The 21,694-nt window shown below is 45.3% G+C and overlaps 1 protein-coding gene across 2 annotated transcripts in view; it reads left to right on the forward strand.

Annotated features, from left to right (window-relative positions):
• FUT8 (fucosyltransferase 8) overlaps nt 1–21,694 on the forward strand; it is a 270,203-nt gene that overhangs the window by 181,661 nt on the left and 66,848 nt on the right. Inside the window, exon 8 of one of the 2 annotated variants that reach the window (XM_077256999.1) lies at nt 4,324–4,374. The exons of the other annotated variant lie outside the window; for it this stretch is intronic. Coding sequence (XP_077113114.1) covers nt 4,324–4,374 — 51 coding nt within the window. The remainder of the gene's footprint in view (nt 1–4,323; nt 4,375–21,694) is intronic. 2 annotated transcript variants of the gene reach the window in all.

Here is a 21,694-nt window from a genome sequence, read left to right on the forward strand (position 1 = left end):
CCCTGTACAAACAGAATTCATCCGGCTGCTTCTGTATTCAGTCACATCATCAATATCCACTAGTGACCCGGTGTCATTAGCAGTCATGCGTGCCCATGCCATCACACCTCCTCCACCATATGTTACCGAGGATGTGATGTGCGTTGGATCAGGAGCCATTCCAAGCCTTCTTCCCATCATCCCTTCATCATCAACAGGTTGATCTTAGTTTTGCATTTCCAGATCTGGGCTGTTTTTTTAGATGATTTTAGCAAAGTCTAATCTGGCTTTCGTGTTTTCAGGCTGATTAATGGTTTGCACCTTGTGGTGAGCTTTCGGTATTTGGTCTCATGAAGTCTTCTCTTTATGGTAGACTTAGATACTGAAACACAGACTTCCTGGAGAGTGTTCTTCACTAGGGAGGATATTGTGAAGGGGTGTTTTTTCACAATGGGAAAGATTCTGTGATTATTATTATTATACATTTTTATAGCGCTATTTATTCCATGGCGCTTTACATGTGAAAAGGGGGAAAATATTGACAAATACAATTAAACATGAGCAAAAAACAAGGCACACAGGAACATAAGGAGGGAGGACCCTGCCCGCAAGGGCTCACAGTCTTCAGGGGATGGGTAAGGATACAATAAGAGAGGGTAGAGCTTGTTGTGATCATCTACCACTGAATTCTCCTGTTGACATCTAGGCCTTACCTCAATAAGGTTAGCTTAGCTCCCAAGCTCAACAGTGTTCTTTATTTTGAAAGCGACAAACTGTTGATTTGGCCACTCCTAACATTTCTGCTTTCTCTCTGATGGATTTCTTCTTCTGATGTATTTGACTTTATATTCGCGGCACGTTGGTTGCTTACTTGGGATTGGATCCAATTGCTAAGTGAGGTATAAAGCTTTTCTTTTTTTGTGGGATCCAATCATCGTTATGACAGGGCCATCGGAACAGGACTCCTCATTTAGGTGTAGATGTGTACTCTGTCTGTACGGTATATGCTCCATTGTCAGTTATCAAATTGGTACTTTTAATTAAGTAATATTATAAGAGGACATCATCAATGAAAATGTGCCAAATAAGTGCCTTAAGTATGGAGTACCTGTGTGTGGATGTACTGAGGATGCCAAGTGATGGGGATGTGTGCAGCACTGAACAATCACTTATACAGTGAAAATCCACTGAATTGTAAACCTGCTCCCGATGAGGCCAATATCCTGATTTGTTCGTACACATAAGAAAAAGGTGGGTCAGTTTTGGTGACTAAGGGCTCATTCTCACATGCGAGAAAGTCTGATAGCAATACATGCAGCCGCACGCTCCGCTCCTGAGTGTCGGGTGCAGTGCTGGGTATTGACGTGCAAGACTCATCCGAGTTTGTCGCATGGGAGTATGAGCCCTACGTCAAATGTCTGGGTTTTGCTCTTATTTTGTTTTTGCTTCTCCTCTGAATGTTCAGTCTTTTTTATTTTTGTCTTTTTCTTTTAATCCTCCATACAGTTCCAGAGATATGGACCTTTTTATTTAGTGCTCATTTTTATGGTCTTTACTGAGGGGGTGTGGCTCACAGAGCAATAATGCAGAGCAGCGTTAAGACACACCCCAGAGGATCCTGTGGGTTACACCCTCTTGTACCACAGAGGATCCTGTAGATCACACCCTCTTGTACCCCACAGGATCATTTGGGTCACACCCTCTTGGACCTCAGCGGATTCTGTAGATAACACCCTCATGTACCCCAGAGGATCCTGTGGGTCACACCCTCTTGGACCTAAGAGGATAATGTGGGTCACACCCTCTTGGACCCCAGAGGATAATGTGGGTCACACCCTCTTGTACCCCAGAGGATACTAGGGTCACACCTTCTTGAACCCCAGAGGATCCTGTGGATCACACCATTTTGGACCCCAGAGGATTCTGTAGATGACACCCTCATGGACCCCAGAGGATACTGTGGGTCACACCCTCTTGTACCCCAGAGGATACTGTAAATGACACCCTCTTGAACCCCAGAGGATCTTGTGGGTCACACCCTCTTGGACCCCAGAGGATACTGAGGGTCACACCCTCTTGTACCCCAGAGGATACTGTAAATGACACTCTCTTGAACCCCAGAGGATCTTGTGGGTCACACCCTCTTGGACTCCAGAGGATACGGTGGGTCACTCCCTCTTGTACCCCAGAGGATACCGTAGATGACACCCTCTTGGACCCCAAAGGATCCTGTGGGTCACACCCTCTTGGACCCCAAAGGATCCTGTAGATGACACCCTCTTGGAACCCACATGATCCTGTGGATCACACCCTCTTGGACCCCAGAGGATACTGTGAGTCACACCCTCTTGGACCCCAGAGGATCCTGTGGGTCACACATTCTTGGACCCCAGAGGATCCTGTGGGTTATGCCCTCTTGGACCTCAGAAGATCCTGTGGGTTACGCCCTCTTGGACCCCAGGGGATCCTGTGGGTCATGCCCTCTTGGACCCCAGAGGATCCTGTGAGTCACACCCTCTTGGACCTCAGAAGATCCTGTGGGTTACGCCCTCTTGGACCCCAGAGGATCATGTGGGTCACACCCTCTTGGACAATAGATATTACCACTTAACAAAAAAGCTCTTGTCTCTGGAATTGTATTGTGGATTTTAAAAGAAAAAAAAACAATGGAATATTCCTGGGATCAGGGGGAATAAGAGCTAAAAATCTGGCCACTTTTGACGTAATGACAGGACTCCTTTAAGGTGTTATCCCACCTAGAACCTTTATGACATATCGATAGGACATCTATTACTATCGTTGTTTCTCCTGTAGAAATTAATAGAACGAGAAGCACATGTGCGACCTCCTCTCCTGCAGAGATCGAGACTGAGGCAGGTGCCAGTTGTGGTGATAGCCGCATCAGTTGGACATTTATGGCTTAAAAGTCTAGTATGGACCATTAATCACCTGGTTTCCATTTCACCAAGCACATAGGTGTGGCCAGATTTTGTGCAGAGGGTGGAAACCTGACAGATCCATTTCCAATTTGCAGAAAGAAGGGATAATGCTAATGGCATCAAATAAATATATAATCAATCTTGCATTAAAAAAGCCATCCTCTGATGGGAGCTGAGGCTTTTATTTTATGTTTGTGAGCACTTATTTGAGGGTGCATTACTTTGTATCAGGACACCTTTCCTGGGTGATACAGAGTCGGATGTGTTACTTTTCTAGCGGCGGTATGTGTCCTTCCTAGTAAGTAGTGTGATTAGCGGATGTACATTACTGCTGCATACAATCATTGCAGAGTAATTTCAGTAAAATGGCTCCGACTTGTTGCTTCATTACTCCACTGCAGATCTTATCACTCGGCTTCTCTCATTCGCTCTTCACTGCACAATGAATTTTGGTAAATGAAATGGTAATCTGTCCGATACTAATCAGGGTGACTATTATACTGCGCACGTGTAAAGAGATTGTTTCCCTAAACTGCTGCTTTATCACTTCTATAGTATATTCACTCTCCAGTGACTGCTGGCCGCAACATGTACTATTTACCACCTTTTGGGTCTGATGTACGGCTTGTCTGATTTTTCTCTTTATAGGTATATTTGTGAGTAAAATTTAAATTGTTCTTTTAAGTTAATCACAGGAGCATTGGAAACTGGCAATCTGATTAAAAAAAAAAAAAACCTGTTCTTTACTCATCCCACACTCCGGAGTCCAACACTGGCCCCAGGCAGGGTGAGTATAAAAGGTGATGCAACAGCTTTTATAGTGTGAACAGCAGCAAAAAAGAGCTCATTATGCTTATAGTAGACGACGATTTAGTTGCCGATATGAGCCAGGAAATGAATGCAGATTGTAGAAACAAACAGGAGTTTGCAGAGTTAATTGCCACCTGTGTGAATTGGGATAGCTAACTCCAAACCAGAAGTTAGCTGAACATAACCCTTACCTAATACTCTGACACATATGAGTGACCAAGTTGGCCTTTAAAAAGTTTTGGTTGATATCTCTGGGTTTTCCCAAGAAACTTCTGAAATGCGATGTGGAGCACATAACAGGGCTGAGGCCATAGTGGAAGGGCGCAGAGCCCGGCCTTGGAGCCAAGACAGGTGTTTGACAGTAGCCTTATGTCAGTACCTGTAAAAGACTTGGTAACATTTGTAATTTGCAGCATAGGGACGGTGTAATCCCACTTACTAGGCTTGGTGCGCTTCACCTCTTGTGGCTATGCTTCTTCTGCACTAGTAGCTGCACCGCCCTGTAATGTGCACCCGCGCTCCTTCTTGCTGTCTGTGTATTCTTTCTATGGCTGTGTGATAATCTATCATCTCACCTGTTCTTTCTCTTTAACAGCCTACTGCACTGGGTCCACGAATCCCGTGAAGGTGGCATACGCACAGAAGTGTAATTTTTATTTATTTTTTCTTGTTCTACTTGTGCTTTATTTAGTGTCCGTGTAGAGAGACAGCACGGCCATGTATCAATGGTGTCATACGGAAGAATGGCTGGTATAGGCAGTATATTAATACACAGTGTATACAGTGTATTGACGGATTGATACATGAGCCCCTGCGTGGTTTTAAACTTCCAGTCCTATGCTGCTGGGATCTTCATTATTGATACATTTGCACACCGGTAGATATTACAGCTGTACATGTAACATACCCTTACCAAATCTTAGCAGCCCCCCTCCTCACGCACTCTCATTTTTCACCAATCTATTGGAATTGGTATTCACCATGAGCTTTTCATATAAGTCTGTAGGGGGCAGACGTCAAAGAACCCTCATCGGAGACTGAAAGAGGTTTTCTAGTTTCGGAAGGAGCAGTTAAAAAAGAAAAAAAAACAATCTTTACTCGCACTCCCCAGGTCCAACAGTGAGTTTCCTTCACTGCTCACAGTGCCTATTATTGTCTTCAGTGCTAACGTCACGTTGACAGCGCTGCAGCCAATAATTGAGCTCAAGCACAACGGCTCTGAGCATTTCATGACTTTAGCTTGGGCAGAGCCGCTGAGCTCAGTGATTGGCTGCAGCACTATGGAAGTGACTTCAACACTACAGACAATAATCCACCAGGACCTGCAGTGGAGCCTCAGTGTTGGACAATGGGAGGGTGGATGAAGCTTAATTTTCTTTTGTTTTTTTTGGGGGGGAAAAACTGTGAAATCCCTTTTTAAGGCACCCGCGATGACTTCATACATCTTAAATAACTTTCGGCCGAATGAGCTCTTTCAGCCCACGTGAACACTCGGCTGATTCGCATGTGCATGTATTCTGAATGGGGAGCATGAAGTAAGCTGCTGTCAGTTACTTATCTTTTGGTGGAACTGGTTTGGGCGTTAAAATTGGACATTACAGATCTTTCTCCTTACATGATCTCTCCGTTACATATAAAGTGGCGGGTGACTATTCTCTAATGTGAATGGGGGCATTAGAGGCCCACCATGCAGCTGCTCTGGACATTCATCCCTGCTCAATATTACAGGATTGTAACCAGACAGCCATACTTGTGCTGTACCATACCCAGCATGGACTGCACCTTTAAATCCTTGTTATTCTTTATTGTATTGTCATAGATTAGTGGTAGAAATGTTGTGGACTAGATGTGCCTTTTACAGTAGCACTGTCCGGCTTGCCGTCTTGTCTTTGGAATATCTGTGTTACTGTCTTTCTAGCTGCTTTTCTCATTTATAAGGCTGTGTGCACACGTTTAGGAATTTTCGTGTTTTTTTCCCGAGTTTTTTCCCTATAAAAATGCAATAAAACCGCAAAAAATGCATACATTAAGCATCCTATTTTTAGAATGCATTCCGCATTTTTTGTGCACATGTTGCGTTTTTTTCCGCAACGGAATCGCATTCCGGAAAAAAACGCAGCATGTTCATTAAAGTGCGGAATCGCGGGGATTCAGCACACACAGGAATGCATTGATCCGCTTACTTTCCGCATGTGGCTATGCCCACCATGCGGGAAGTAATTGGACCATGTGCGGTTGGTACCCAGGGTGGAGGAGAGGAGACTCTCCTCCAGGCCCTGGGAACCACATAATTGTTAAAAAAGAAAAAGAAGCTTTCCTGCTCAGCGTTTCCGCTCCTCACGATGCTTCCATTCCCGATAATGCTTTGCGAAAATGACCTGTGATGACATAGCGGTCTGGCGTGATATCATCATCTGGGGTCATTGCCGCAAAGCATTACTGGGACCAGAGCATCGCGAGGAGCGAGAAAGGCTGCCAGGGACGCCGGAAGGTGAGATTATCATGATTTATTATTTTTTTTATTATTTTTAACACTGTCTTTTACTATTGATGCTGCATAGGCAGCATCAATAGTAAAAAGTTGGTCACACTTATCAAACACTATGTTTGACAAGTGTGACCAACCTGTCAATCAGTTTTCCAAGCAATGCTACAGACCGCTTGCAAAACGCTAGTGTTTAGCGGGAATACGCATGCCAATTCCGCATGCGATATACCCGCGGCAGGAGTTGCGGCAATTCTGCAACGTGTGCACTTAGCCTAAAATGGAGCATATAGTGCTAACATATGTCACGACGCGGGGGTCAGCATGGGTCTGACTGCAGGGAGCTCCACTGGTCCAGAGAACGGAGGAACTGCAACAAGACCACATTTGCTTAATCAGTGCTGTGGCTTGTTCATTTTTAAGATCAATGGGGGACCTATAATCAGAACCTGATGGGATAGTATAGCGATATGCCATTGCATCACGACATGGAAAAAGCAAATTAGCACCATGTCATTTGTCTCTAAATATAGCCACTGTTGGACAAATACAGCTACTGTATATATATGGGGTTGATACACTTTATTCTCTGAAATCAGTGTGATAAAAAAACAAATTTAGGGATGAGTTTTCAGCAGGCTCATTGTGATACTGACAATGGTAGTGACAGGTAGCTCCCCTATACACAGCTGATAACACAGGATCCTCCAATCACAATAGATCACGTTACAGCTCACACTCCTCCCTTCACAATGACCTTTGCCAACTCACATGTACATGTGTCATTTCCTGAAACAGGACGTTTGAGTTTAGAATAGCTCCAGTGGCCGGTGTGAAAATTGCAAGATTTACAATTTTTTATTTTTTAATTAAGATTGTGATATGGGGGGGGGGGGGGGGGCATTGACAATTAAAAAATGCATTTAGCAAAATTAACCTTTTTTTACACAACTGGCAATTGTGGAATGATTTTTCTTTAATAAAGGAGGGCAAAAAAGCAAGAATAAAAACAAGTTTAATAAAAAAAATAAAATCCATGTTTTCTATTTTGCTGCAATGTCAGATTTTTTTTTTGGAAAGAGTTATTCGCATGTCAGCCTTTCATGACTGAGGCGGGGAATAACTTCGTCCAGGCTCTCTAGCCATTGTAAGTGGAGCTGCGGAATGGCAAATGGCTGAGCTATGCTATTTCTGTTACTTCCAATAGAAATGAATGTGAGTTATGGAAACTACATAATACAGCATTTTTTATTTGCTTCACTAATGCAGTCTTTTTTAGTAGTGTTAAAGATTTTCTATTATTTTGATGCATTGCAGTCTGTACAACTCCTTGTACATAGCTGACTGTTCTGCTGCTTTCTTATATAAATCGGACAGCACTCTGCTTCTGACTTTGTTGGCAGTTACTGCTCTCACTGTTTTTCTTCTTCCTTGTTAATGCTGGACATTTAGGCCAAAAGGGTCAGAACATTTTGTTCTACTGACAAATCTCCTTTGGGATGATATATAGAACAGAAATACACCACCAAGTACATAAAATATCTGGACCGTGTAACTTATTCAGACCAAAAGATACAGTTGCTGTATGACAAAAAGCATGTACAACAATACATCATTATAAACATGCATGCAGCTAGAGTCTGATGGGCTCCACCTATGCAAAATGTGGACCTGGACCCCCTCCTGCACGTTGGTCAGATGTATGGGCCCTTGTAGCGTTCTAGATCCTATTAAAGATATGCATGTTTTCCCCATGTAATAAAGTCCCCTGCCTTGGCTCCTTCCTGTAATAATTTCCCCCAGTCCTGGGACCTTCCAGTAATAATGCACCTCCATCCTGGCCCCCTTCCTGGTATAATGTTCCCCATCATGTAATAATTTCCCCATCCTGGGCACCTTCCTAGTCCCCAGTAATAATGTCCCATTGTGGCCCCAATCTAGAACACTGTCCCCATCCTAGACCCCTTAATTGTATAATGTCTCCTTCTGCTTTTCTCCAGCATATTTAAAACAGAAACAAATGATTATTCTAACATTCCCTGTTCCCACGACACGCAGCGTACTCCTCTATAGCCAGTTGAAAACACAAAAAAGCACAGTAAAACCAAAAACAATCTGTTGCAAAAAAATCACAGTGAACAGCAAGTGCTAGTAAAAAGATGGAAAAAACAGGGTATTTGGTTGATACGTTTTTTGCAAAAAAATGTATACTAAGCCGCTCTACCAAACGTCAAGGTATACCCATAGAGAGCAGTCCTAACTGATGTATGCAATCCCTATCTGATGTATTTAAAAACCTGATCATCTGTACAATCTATATATATAATTGTCTAAGGGTTTTTCCGTCTGTCTGTCTGTCTGTCTGTCTGTCTTTCTGTCTGTCTGTCTTTCTGTCTGTCTGTCTGTCTGTCTGTCTGTCTGTCCTGGAAATCACTCCATATAAGGTATGGTCTACAAACAGGATACCTTATATGGAGTGGTCGGCGGTTTGTAGACCATACCTTATATGGAGTGGTCGGCGGTTTGTAGACCATACCTTATATGGAGTGGTCGGCGGTTTGTAGACCATACCTTATATGGAGTGGTTGGCGGTTTGTAGACCATACCTTATATGGAGTGGTCGACGGTTTGTCGGGCGGCCTCGACCAATCAGAGATGGGCACAGCATGGCGACGATGATGTCATAATGGTTGCCATGGCGACGATGATGTCATAAAGGTTGCCTCGACCAATCAGCGACGGGCACAGTCTGCCGCGAATCACATACTACGGGGACATGCATATTCTAGAATACCCGATGCATTAGAATCGGGCCACAGTCTAGTACCTGTATAAGCAGGGTTCAGAGAGGAAATGTCCAATGTGGAAACGCTGGATAGAACAGCTCCTTGCGCACATGGCTCAAAAAAAGAGGGGTGGAGGCCTCCCCAGTCCTGCAGTGCGCAGGCGCCGGGCCTCTCTGACCTTTTTCGGCACCTGCGCACTGCAGTACTTTGCTCTGCCCTCAACAGGGCAGACAAAGTACGCCTGCGCATGAGCCGCGGCAGGAAGACAAGAAGAGGACGACATCGTATGAAGATGGGAGGCTGTTGTGAATTTGGATTCTGGGCTCCCCCGGTGGCTACTGGTGGAATTGAACTGGTGTCTTCATCTTCTCTGTTCACCTGTTCCCATCAAGATGTGGGAGTCGCTATATAACCTTGCTTCTCTGTTAGTTGCTTGCCGGTCAACAATGTTATCAGAAGCCTCTCTGTGCTTGTTCCTGCTCCTAGACAACTACTAGATAAGTTGGACTCTTGTCCATGTTTGTTTTTGCATTTTTGTTCCAGTTCACAGCTGTAGTTTCGTTACTGTGTCTGGAAAGCTCTTGTGAACAGGAATTGCCACTCTGGTGTTATGAGTTAATGCCAGAGTTTTAAAGTAATTTCTGGATGGTGTTTTGATAGGGTTTTCAGCTGACCATGAAAGTGTCCTTTCTGTCTTCTGCTATGTAGTAAGTGGACCTCAAATTTGCTAAACCTATTTTCATACTACGTTTGTTATTTCATCTTAATTCACCGCCAATACATGTGGGGGGCCTCTGTCTCCTTTCGGGGTATTTCTCTAGAGGTGAGCTAGGACTAATATTTTCCTCTGCTAGCTTTATTTAGTCCTCCGGCTGGTGCTGGGCATCTAGAATCAACGTAGGCATGCTACCCGGCCACTGCTAGTTGTGCGTTAGGTTTAGTTCATGGTCAGCTCAGTTCCCATCTTCCAAGAGCTAGTTCCTATATATGCTGATGCTATGTTCTCTTGCCATTGAGATCATGACAGTTTGACCGGCCCACTAAAGGGTTAAAATCCTTGGCTGAGAAAGGAGAGAAATAAGAAGTCTGCTGAAATTTATTTTTTTTTTTTCTCTCCTTCTAATCTTTGAATGGCTCTGTGTCCACCTGTTTGTAATGGATCTTCAGAGTGTAACTGCAGGTTTGAATAATCTCGCCACGAAGGTACAAAATTTGCAAGACTTTGTTTGTCATGCACCTGTATCTGAGCCGAGAATTCCTTTGCCGGAATTTTTCTCGGGGAATAGATCTGGGTTTCAGAATTTTCGAAATAATTGCAAATTATTTTTGTCCCTGAAATTTCGCTCTGCCGGAGACCCTGCACAGCAGGTCAGGATTGTGATTTCCTTGCTCCGGGGCGACCCTCAAGACTGGGCTTTTTCATTGACACCAGGGGATCCTGCGTTGCTCAATGTAGATGCGTTTTTTCTGGCCTTGGGGTTGCTTTATGACGAACCTCATTTGGAGCTTCAGGCAGAAAAAACTTTGATGTCCCTATCTCAGGGGCAAGATGAAGCGGAAATTTACTGCCAAAGATTCCGTAAATGGTCTGTGCTTACTCAGTGGAATGAGTGCGCCCTGGCGGCGACTTTCAGAGAGGGTCTCTCTGATGCCATTAAGGATGTTATGGTGGGGTTCCCTGTGCCTGCGGGTCTGAATGAGTCCATGACAATGGCTATTCAGATCGATAGGCGTTTGCGGGAGCGCAAACCAGTGCACCATCTGGCGGTGTCCACTGAGAAGTCGCCAGAGAGTATGCAGTGTGATAGAATTCTGTCCCGAAGCGAGCGGCAGAATTTTAGACGGAAAAATGGGTTGTGTTTCTATTGTGGTGATTCTACTCATGTTATATCAGCATGCTCTAAGCGCACTAAAAAGCTTGATAAATCTGTTTCCATTTGCACCTTACCGTCTAAGTTTATTCTATCTGTGACCCTGATTTGCTCTTTGTCATCTATTACCACGGACGCCTATGTCGACTCTGGCGCCGCTTTGAGTCTTATGGATTGGTCCTTTGCCAAACGCTGTGGGTATGATTTGGAGCCTTTGGAGACTCCTATTCCTCTGAAGGGGATTGACTCCACCCCATTGGCTAATAATAAACCACAATACTGGACACAAGTAACTATGCGTATTAATCCGGATCACCAGGAGATTATTCGCTTTCTGGTGCTGTATAATCTACATGATGATTTGGTGTTAGGATTGCCTTGGCTGCAATCTCACAACCCAGTCCTCGACTGGAGAGCTATGTCTGTGTTGAGCTGGGGATGTAAGGGGGCTCATGGGGATGTACCTGTGGTTTCCATTTCATCATCTATTCCCTCTGAAATTCCTGAGTTCCTGTCTGACTATCGTGACGTCTTTGAAGAATCCAAGCTTGGTTCGTTACCTCCGCACCGAGAGTGCGATTGTGCCATAGATTTAATCCCGGGTAGTAAATACCCAAAGGGTCGTTTATTTAATCTGTCTGTGCCTGAACATGCTGCTATGCGAGAATATATAAAGGAGTCCTTGGAAAAGGGACATATTCGTCCATCGTCATCTCCCTTAGGAGCCGGTTTTTTCTTTGTGTCAAAAAAAGACGGCTCTTTGAGACCATGTATTGATTATCGGCTTTTGAATAAAATCACTGTTAAATATCAATACCCATTGCCGTTGCTGACTGATTTGTTTGCTCGCATAAAGGGGGCCAAGTGGTTCTCTAAGATTGACCTTCGTGGGGCGTATAATTTGGTGCGAATCAGGCAGGGGGATGAGTGGAAAACCGCATTTAATACGCCCGAGGGCCACTTTGAGTATTTAGTGATGCCTTTTGGTCTTTCAAATGCTCCGTCAGTTTTCCAGTCCTTTATGCATGATATTTTTCGCGATTATTTGGATAAATTTATGATTGTGTATCTGGATGATATTCTGATTTTTTCGGATGACTGGGACTCTCATGTCCAGCAAGTCAGGAGGGTTTTTCAGGTTTTGCGGTCTAATTCTTTGTGTGTGAAGGGTTCTAAGTGTGTTTTTGGGGTACAGAGGATTTCCTTTTTGGGATATATTTTTTCCCCCTCTTCCATTGAAATGGATCCTGTCAAGGTTCAAGCTATTTGTGATTGGACGCAGCCCTCTTCTCTTAAGAGTCTTCAGAAATTTTTGGGCTTTGCTAACTTTTATCGTCGATTTATTGCTGGTTTTTCGGATATTGCTAAGCCATTGACCGATTTGACTAAGAAGGGTGCTGATGTTGCTGATTGGTCCCCTGATGCTGTGGAGGCCTTTCGGGAGCTTAAGCGCAGTTTTTCCTCTGCCCCTGTGTTGCGTCAGCCTGATGTTGCTCTACCTTTTCAGGTTGAGGTCGACGCTTCTGAGATCGGAGCTGGGGCAGTGTTGTCGCAGAAAAGTTCTGACTGCTCCGTGATGAGGCCTTGTGCCTTCTTTTCCCGTAAATTTTCGCCCGCTGAGCGGAATTATGATGTTGGGAATCGGGAGCTTTTGGCCATGAAGTGGGCTTTTGAGGAGTGGCGCCATTGGCTTGAGGGGGCCAGACATCAGGTGGTGGTATTGACTGACCACAAAAATTTGATTTATCTTGAGACCGCCAGGCGCCTGAATCCTAGACAGGCGCGCTGGTCATTATTTTTCTCTCGGTTTAATTTTGTGGTGTCATACCTACCGGGTTCTAAGAATGTTAAGGCGGATGCCCTTTCTAGGAGTTTTGAGCCTGACTCGCCTGGTAAATCTGAGCCCACAGGTATCCTTAAGGATGGAGTGGTATTGTCTGCCGTTTCTCCAGACCTGCGGCGGGCCTTGCAGGAGTTTCAGGCGGATAGACCGGATCGTTGCCCACCTGATAAACTGTTTGTTCCTGATGATTGGACCAGTAGAGTCATCTCTGAGGTTCATTCTTCTGCGTTGGCAGGTCATCCTGGCATTTTTGGTACCAGGGATTTGGTGGCAAGGTCCTTCTGGTGGCCTTCCCTGTCACGAGATGTGCGAGGCTTTGTGCAGTCTTGTGACGTTTGTGCTCGGGCCAAGCCTTGTTGTTCTCGGGCTAGTGGATTATTGTTGCCCTTGCCTATTCCTAAGAGGCCTTGGACGCACATCTCGATGGATTTTATTTCAGATCTGCCTGTTTCTCAGAAGATGTCTGTCATCTGGGTGGTGTGTGACCGTTTCTCTAAGATGGTCCATTTGGTTCCTCTGCCCAAGTTGCCTTCTTCTTCCGAGTTGGTTCCTCTGTTTTTTCAAAATGTTGTTCGTTTGCATGGTATTCCTGAGAATATCATTTCTGACAGAGGGACCCAATTCGTGTCTAGATTTTGGCGGGCATTCTGTGCTAGGATGGGCATAGATTTATCTTTTTCGTCCGCTTTCCATCCTCAGACGAATGGCCAGACCGAGCGGACTAATCAGACCCTGGAGACATATCTGAGGTGTTTTGTGTCTGCTGACCAGGATGATTGGGTTGCTTTTTTGCCATTGGCGGAGTTCGCTCTCAATAATCGGGCCAGCTCTGCCACTTTGGTGTCCCCGTTTTTCTGTAATTCGGGGTTTCATCCTCGATTTTCCTCTGGTCAGGTGGAATCTTCGGATTGTCCTGGAGTGGATGCTGTGGTGGAGAGATTGCATCAGATCTGGGGGCAGGTGGTGGACAATTTGAGGTTGTCCCAGGAGAAGACTCAGCTTTTTGCCAACCGCCACCGTCGTGTTGGTCCTCGGCTTTGCGTTGGGGATTTGGTGTGGTTGTCTTCTCGTTTTGTCCCTATGAGGGTCTCTTCTCCTAAGTTTAAGCCTCGGTTCATCGGCCCGTATAAGATATTGGAGATTCTTAACCCTGTTTCCTTCCGTTTGGACCTCCCTGCATCCTTTTCTATTCATAACGTTTTTCATCGGTCATTATTGCGCAGGTATGAGGTACCGGTTGTGCCTTCCGTTGAGCCTCCTGCTCCGGTGTTAGTTGAGGGTGAGTTGGAGTACGTTGTGGAGAAAATCTTAGACTCCCGTGTTTCCAGACGGAGACTCCAGTATCTGGTCAAGTGGAAGGGATACGGCCAGGAGGATAATTCTTGGGTGAATGCATCTGATGTTCATGCCTCTGATCTGGTTCGTGCCTTTCATAGGGCCCATCCTGATCGCCCTGGTGGTTCTGGTGAGGGTTCGGTGCCCCCTCCTTGAGGGGGGGGTACTGTTGTGAATTTGGATTCTGGGCTCCCCCGGTGGCTACTGGTGGAATTGAACTGGTGTCTTCATCTTCTCTGTTCACCTGTTCCCATCAAGATGTGGGAGTCGCTATATAACCTTGCTTCTCTGTTAGTTGCTTGCCGGTCAACAATGTTATCAGAAGCCTCTCTGTGCTTGTTCCTGCTCCTAGACAACTACTAGATAAGTTGGACTCTTGTCCATGTTTGTTTTTGCATTTTTGTTCCAGTTCACAGCTGTAGTTTCGTTACTGTGTCTGGAAAGCTCTTGTGAACAGGAATTGCCACTCTGGTGTTATGAGTTAATGCCAGAGTTTTAAAGTAATTTCTGGATGGTGTTTTGATAGGGTTTTCAGCTGACCATGAAAGTGTCCTTTCTGTCTTCTGCTATGTAGTAAGTGGACCTCAAATTTGCTAAACCTATTTTCATACTACGTTTGTTATTTCATCTTAATTCACCGCCAATACATGTGGGGGGCCTCTGTCTCCTTTCGGGGTATTTCTCTAGAGGTGAGCTAGGACTAATATTTTCCTCTGCTAGCTTTATTTAGTCCTCCGGCTGGTGCTGGGCATCTAGAATCAACGTAGGCATGCTACCCGGCCACTGCTAGTTGTGCGTTAGGTTTAGTTCATGGTCAGCTCAGTTCCCATCTTCCAAGAGCTAGTTCCTATATATGCTGATGCTATGTTCTCTTGCCATTGAGATCATGACAGGAGGCGCTGGACCCGAACCGCGACGCCCATCGGACCGGACCGCCCCTGGGTGAATATAATATAACCTGTTTTTCTTATCTTTCAAGATACATTGGGGGCTTATCTACAGCATTACAGAATGCTGTAGATAAGCCTGTGATGGCGGTGGCCTTAGTTTATAGGTCAATTTTGGGGTGACAGATTCCCTTTAATGGTGTCAGTGATGTAAAACCTAGAGATTTTTCTCCAGCACACTAACTGCTGTGAAGGATTAACAACTAATTTGTTTAATGGGCCTTTTTTTTGTGGACAGCCATAGAGGGGATGGGAGGTTGTCCACCTTATCTCCACCTCAGGGAGAGGTCTGGGGCTTAATTAGCTGGCCTCCAGAGGCAGCCGTTATTCAGCATGTAAGAGAGAGGAAGTCCAGAAAAGTTATTTTCCGATAGCAAAACCTCCTGGTTCAGTTTAGCTAACCCCGAGCAGGGAAGATCCCCGCAACTGCAGAGACTGTGAGATACCATTTTGGTTTTGTTTTCTTGTTTTGTCCAAAGGGCTGTGTTTATTTTTGGTACATGTTTGTTTATGTTGCATATACAATAAACCAGCGGGCAATTTAAAGAGACAGTGTACCCGTGTCTACCTCAGTTCGCAGCCGAGTGAGCTAATCTACCACAAGTTTTGTTTCAAATGCTGGCAACGTTTCGGGAGCACAAGTAGCAGATGTGGACAAGATGCATGTCCTGGGTTAAGGTGGACACAAGCCAAGAGACAAAGTTAGGCAGTATGGAGAACCTGATTAAGCATCTGGTGAACGCACAGCTGGCACATCAGGAGATGAGTAAGCTGCTTAACCAACAGATGCAACAGCAGCAAGATCAGCAGAAACTCCAACAGCAGCACCAACAGGACCAGTTCCAACAACAGCAGCAGATTGATTTGCTTGCAGAGGTGGTTAGTGGGAGACCGAAAGCTCGTTCCCCAAGTCCAGGTGATGACACATATGTCCGGAAGGCAGTATGACGAGCGATGCAGAAAATGACACCAATTGATGTAGAGGCATCTGCTGCCCCCAGAGCAGTGGGCGGAGGTGCTGGCACCCTATCTGACTGACAAACCCCAAAAGGCTTATTATGACTTGGCCTTACAAGATGCCCAGGAATACGCCAAGTTAAAAGCTAAGATATTGGCACACTCAGGGGTCACAATGTCTGTCAGAGCCAAAAGAGTTCATCACTATGTGTATTATGGTGACAAACATCCCCGCTTTCAGATGTTTGACTTCTTGCATTTGGTGCAGAAATGGTTGTAGCCAGAATCCTCCACTCCAGCCCAGATAGTCGAGCGGGTGGGCATGGACAGATTTGTTCACTCCCTCCCCAGGCCAGTGCAGACCTGGGTAGCCCAGGGAGACCCCCGGAATACAGATGACCTGGTAGGTCTCATAGAAAGGTACCAGGGGGTGCATCTCCATACTGAGGTACCCAGCGGGAGTCCAAATCCCAAAAGAGGGGTATTAGAGCCACCACTGGGGGGAGTCCGGGGTCCCAAGGAGTCCCTGAGTAGTTGCCAAAGGCTGCTGGTAAAGACCTGGTCTGCTAGAGATGCCATAATTCTGGACACATAGTGGCCCGTTGTCCTATGTCTTCCGAGCAGATGGACTGCAGCCTAGGGAGGTGCTGCTCGTGCTATGCCTATCCCGCCTGCAGTGTGGACTATCAGCCCAGGGAGTGGCCACAGTCATGTCCCAGTGATGATAAACTGAGTACTGGTGTCAGGACTCTTGAGCTTAGGAAGTTTGGTGACCGGTAAGGGCCACACTCCACCACCAGTTAATCCCCAGGAAACACGTGTGTGTTTGTTGTATTCACGGTGACACCAAGGACTACCCCATTGCGAGAGTGTTTATGAAAACAAACTGGGGCTGAGACCCATGATGTCATGGTGGTTAAGGACTTGCTACTCCCGGTGATAATAGGGTGGGACTTTAGCCTGTTCTAGGACTTATTGCGGAAGGCGGGAATGCCAATTGTCTCAGGCAGGAGCCATGCCAACCCTGATGAAACCCCATCCCCGTCAGAGGTGGATGAGTTCCACTTGTGTGTCCTGGCTGGTGATGAGGACGAGACTGTGACCAGTAATGCCGAGATTCTTGAATTGGGACTTTCTGAGGGAGATTTTGGACTTGCTCAAACGCGAGAACTTACCCTTCAAGGGGCATTTGAAAATGTGACTGGGATAAATGGGGGTGCCAAAGAGCAGGGGAGCGACACCTGATTCCCTTACTTTGCAGTGAATGAGGAATTGCTTTACCCGATCACTAAACAGTGAGGGGGAAGTATTAGAGCAGCTGTTAGTCCCAGGACCCTCTAGACATAGGGTACTAGACCTGGCTCATTCTCATGTCTTGGGGGGCATCTAGGCCTAGCCATGACCCAAGAGCGAGTTCTTCAGAGGTTTTACTGGCCTGTGTGTCACAAGGACATTGTTTATTTCTGACCTTCCTGTCAGCTAACTGCTCCCATATCCCACTTCCGCAGTCCACTAGTACTGTTACCAATTATAGAGGTCCCATTTAACCGGATTGCCATGCACTTTGTAGAATCCCTGGTTAAGTCTGCCAGAGGCTACCAATACATCTTGGTGGTCATGGACTATGCAACACGGTACCTGGAGGTGCTGTCACTGAGGAACTCCTCAGCCAAGAGTATAGCCCGAGAGACAGTCCAGGCATGGGAACGCAGATGCCCTGTCCAGACTCCCCATCTTAGTGAGTCAAGGTGCCAAACCCCGGCTTTGGGCGGGGGGGTATGTGACAAAGTCACTGGTAAAGTGCTGGAGGGGACATATGTATCACTGTGCTAAATGGAGTCAGTGATGTAAAACCCAGAGACTTTCCTCCGGCACACTAAGGGTACGGTCTCACAGTGGCACTTTGGTCGCTACGACGGCACGATCCGTGACGTTCCAGCGATATACTTACGATCTCGCTGTGTCTGACACGCTACTGCGATCAGGGACCCCGCTGAGAATCGTACGTCGTAGCAGATCGTTTGAAACTTTCTTTCGTCGTCAAGTGTCCCGCTGTGGCGGCATGATCGCATCGTGTAACAAAGGTGTGCACGATATTGTATTGTTCTACATCGCAAATACGTCATGAAATTATCGCTCCAGCGCCGTGCATTGCAAAGTGTGACCGCAGTCTGTGACGCTGGAGCGATAATGGAGCGATGCTGGAGCGTCACGGATCGTGCCGTCGTAGCGACCAAAGTGCCACTGTGAGACGGTACCTTAAAAGTGCTGCAAGGTGTTAACAGCTAAATTTTTGTGGACAACCATAGAGGGGGTGGAAGGTTGTCCACCTTATCTCCACCCCAGGGAGTGGTTTGGTGCTCAAATAGCTGGCCTTCAGAGACTGTCGGTGCTCAGCATGTGAAGAGAGAGGAAGTCCAGGAAAGTTCTTATCCGAGAGCTAAACTGAACCAGGTGGTTTTGCTAACCCTGAGCGGGGAAGATCCCTACAACTGCAGAGACTGTGCAATACCATTTGGATTTTGTTTTCTTGTTTTGCCTGAAGGGCTGTGTTTATTTTTGATGCATGCTGGTTTGTGCTGCATATACAATAAACCAGCTGACAATTTAAAGAGAAAGTGTACTCCTGCCTACCTCAGTGCGCAGCTGAGTGAGCCGAGCTACCACAGTTGTCTTTTTTGTTTTCTATATTTGCTAAATAAGTATAGACACATGAAAAAAAAATCATCTTCCCTATTTGGACAGGGATAACTTCTAATATATAGTTAGAGTAACGTAGAGTGTTGTAAATCAGGTTGCATCACTATGCACCTTTCACTATATTAAAGAAGCAAAGTAGCCAGACGTGAACACAAACGAGTATTCATACAAATATATTCTTTTACATCATAGTAAGCAGATTAGACATGCTAACAATAAAAACAGATGCCTCTTGTTCGAGGAACGCTATAAGGTACAGTCGGTGTTCATTTTGGTGGAGTCTGAATCAGTATAAAATGGATTGACTCTGACTCCTAAAATATATAATAAATTGGGTACAGTATTTAAATGCAGTATGTTCTGAATATTATTTTCTGAGAATTTGGGAGAGTTATGAAACATCCCTAAAAAAACTCTGACTGAGGGAGCAGTTAGGATGAGTGGGCTACAGGACGGGCAAGAGCAAGAGGACTGGGGACTTCTAGTGCTACTGCCACCATATCTTCAGCCTCGTCAGATGAGGAGGTTATTTCTGAAAAGTATTTGGACGACATGGAGCTTTGCCGCAAGGAAAAAGATTCCTCTCCCATAGAAAACAGATTGACAGATTTCAGCAAAATGTTTCACTTGCTTTCAAAGTAGTAGAAGAGTTCAATCGTTCATCAAGACTGACTGTGCACGAGGCAATTCCTTTATACCCTCACATTGTTAGAGATGTTGCCCATGTGGTTATTGCTTTGCCACCAACCCAAGTTAGGCTAGTTTCACACTAGCGTTTTGAGGAGCAGGTGAGAGCTGCGGACTTCCTCCGTGAAGCCCTGCCCTCGGCCGCACCTCTGCCGCTAGCTCCGCCTACTTCTGCATGCGGCCGGCGTACCTATCTTTAACATTAGGTACGCAGGTCGTGCCGCTGTATGCGGATGCTTCCGCATGCGTCATTTCGATGATGCGGAGAAAAAAAGAAATTGTTACAAGCTGTGTCCTACGCTGGTCGCCGCATCGTCAAAACGGCGCATGGGGAAGCATCCGCATACAGCCGCACGACCTGCGTACTTAATGTTAAAGATAGGTACGCCGGCCGCATGCAGAAGTAAGCGGAGGTGCGGCCGAGGGCGGGGCTTCATGGAGGAAGTCCGCAGCCCTCCGCAGCTCCTCAAACCGCTAGTGTGAAACCGGCCTTAGTGTAGAGAGGTTGTTCTCTAGCCTTAAAATAATTAGACCAGATGTGAAGTCGTCTATGAAGGAGGATCTGATGGAGGTGATACTGTGTCTCAGGACACATTCATACACTGCATAAATGCTATTCAGTACGTTTTTGTTGAAAATTGTTTTTCACACTTACTGCATAGTGCATTGTGTATTTGAAAATTCATTAAAGTTTTTTTGTTCTAAAGTTGAATTCCAATAGATATATTTTATGTTCTATCAAAATATCCTGATTATTGTATCATAATGGTGATTAAAAGCCTGATGTTACCATTTCACTACAGTAAATGTATCACTTAAACATGAGCCATGTATGAGGGAGTCGGAGTCAGACAAATTGAGGAGTCAGAGATTTGATTTATCGACTCCACAGCCCTACTTGCCGCTACCTCCTCTCTGTGGGTGTCTGCCGGGTTCTACTGGTTGGGGTAGATGACCCTTGAAAGCCTGAAGTTGCAGATGTTCTAATTCCGGCGAGCAAACTGAAGGGTGAGACTCAGTCATTTGCACCATCTTGTGTATTTTTGGGACTGTACTATATGACCCAATAAAGTCTTCCCGGCGTGGGTTACCCTCACCCTGTGTTGTCTGAGTAGTATTCTGCCCACGGGGAAGGAGTGGGATGAGCCCTGGTCTGTTAGCTCGTTCTATAGACAGCCAGGCTAGAGGATGAGAGCACCCACTGACTCGGTTGTCTCCACAATAACCCTTCTGATTGGGATTTGCTGTGAGTAGACGCTATAGATGTGATTGTAATCCTGACTCTGATGATAATATATCGTAACTCTAATAGGACAGGAATAAGAATATAATACAACAGCTATGTATGCAGGACTGTCCACCAGAACAGAAATATGGAGACATTACCTATTCACTTTTAATGGGGAGTGTCGTGAGCATGCTCTCTTGGTGTGCAGGGAGGAGGAGGTGAGCTGTATCACCTTGTGTAATTGTGGATCCTGTGTTACCTGCATGCATAAAGATATTGCCATTCTTTGTTATCCTGCCTATAATGATCAGGCTCTACTGGCTGGCCCTACACCTGTCGTATGCAGCTCAAGATGGAAATGCTTCTCTTCAAAACTCAACATTTCAGCTTATAAATAAGTTGTGTATAGAGACATGGGAAATAAAACTATTTTAGCATATTAAAAATCTATACAATTTTTTTGGTGCATTGGAATACTACAAAAGGCTAAATCAAAGAAAGCAGCTTTGTGAATAGCATCACTTAAACATCCTATGGTTTTGTGTCTATTACTCCTGTGCGGACCTATGTATTTTTATGGTAACAGACTACAAAATTGTGTAGTCTGAACTGTTAGTTATACTGTATAGTACTACTTCCCATATGTTGCTTTTTCTTGCAGAGGTGTTCCAAGAACAGCCATTGGTCACCTGATTAATCCTCTGTTACTGCAGCATCGGCGCTACAATCCACCACACCAGTATTTGTTTACTTTTAGGCGGCAGAGACATACTGTCTACTGATGAGACCACTGCAGCTAATCATTCATCTGGACAATCTCATGCCATTTACTTAAGTCTCAGTGATTGGCTGCAGTGGTCATGTAGCTAGCTGGCACTTGACTGGTGAAGGTAAAAAATGATGATTAGGCAACACTGGAGGAACAGGAAATGTATCAGGCAACTGATGATAGCGTTGACATGTTTTCTATTAAGACAAGTCTTTCTTGCAGTACATTGCTGAGGTGCTTTTGTATGCAGTGCTTATAAATAAATATATATATATATATATATATATATATATATATATATATATATACACACAGTGGGGCAAAAAAGTATTTAGTAAGTCAGCAATAGTGCAAGTTC

The sequence above is a fragment of the Ranitomeya variabilis genome, chromosome 1 (assembly GCF_051348905.1).
Source record: "Ranitomeya variabilis isolate aRanVar5 chromosome 1, aRanVar5.hap1, whole genome shotgun sequence".
NCBI lineage: Eukaryota > Metazoa > Chordata > Amphibia > Anura > Dendrobatidae > Ranitomeya > Ranitomeya variabilis.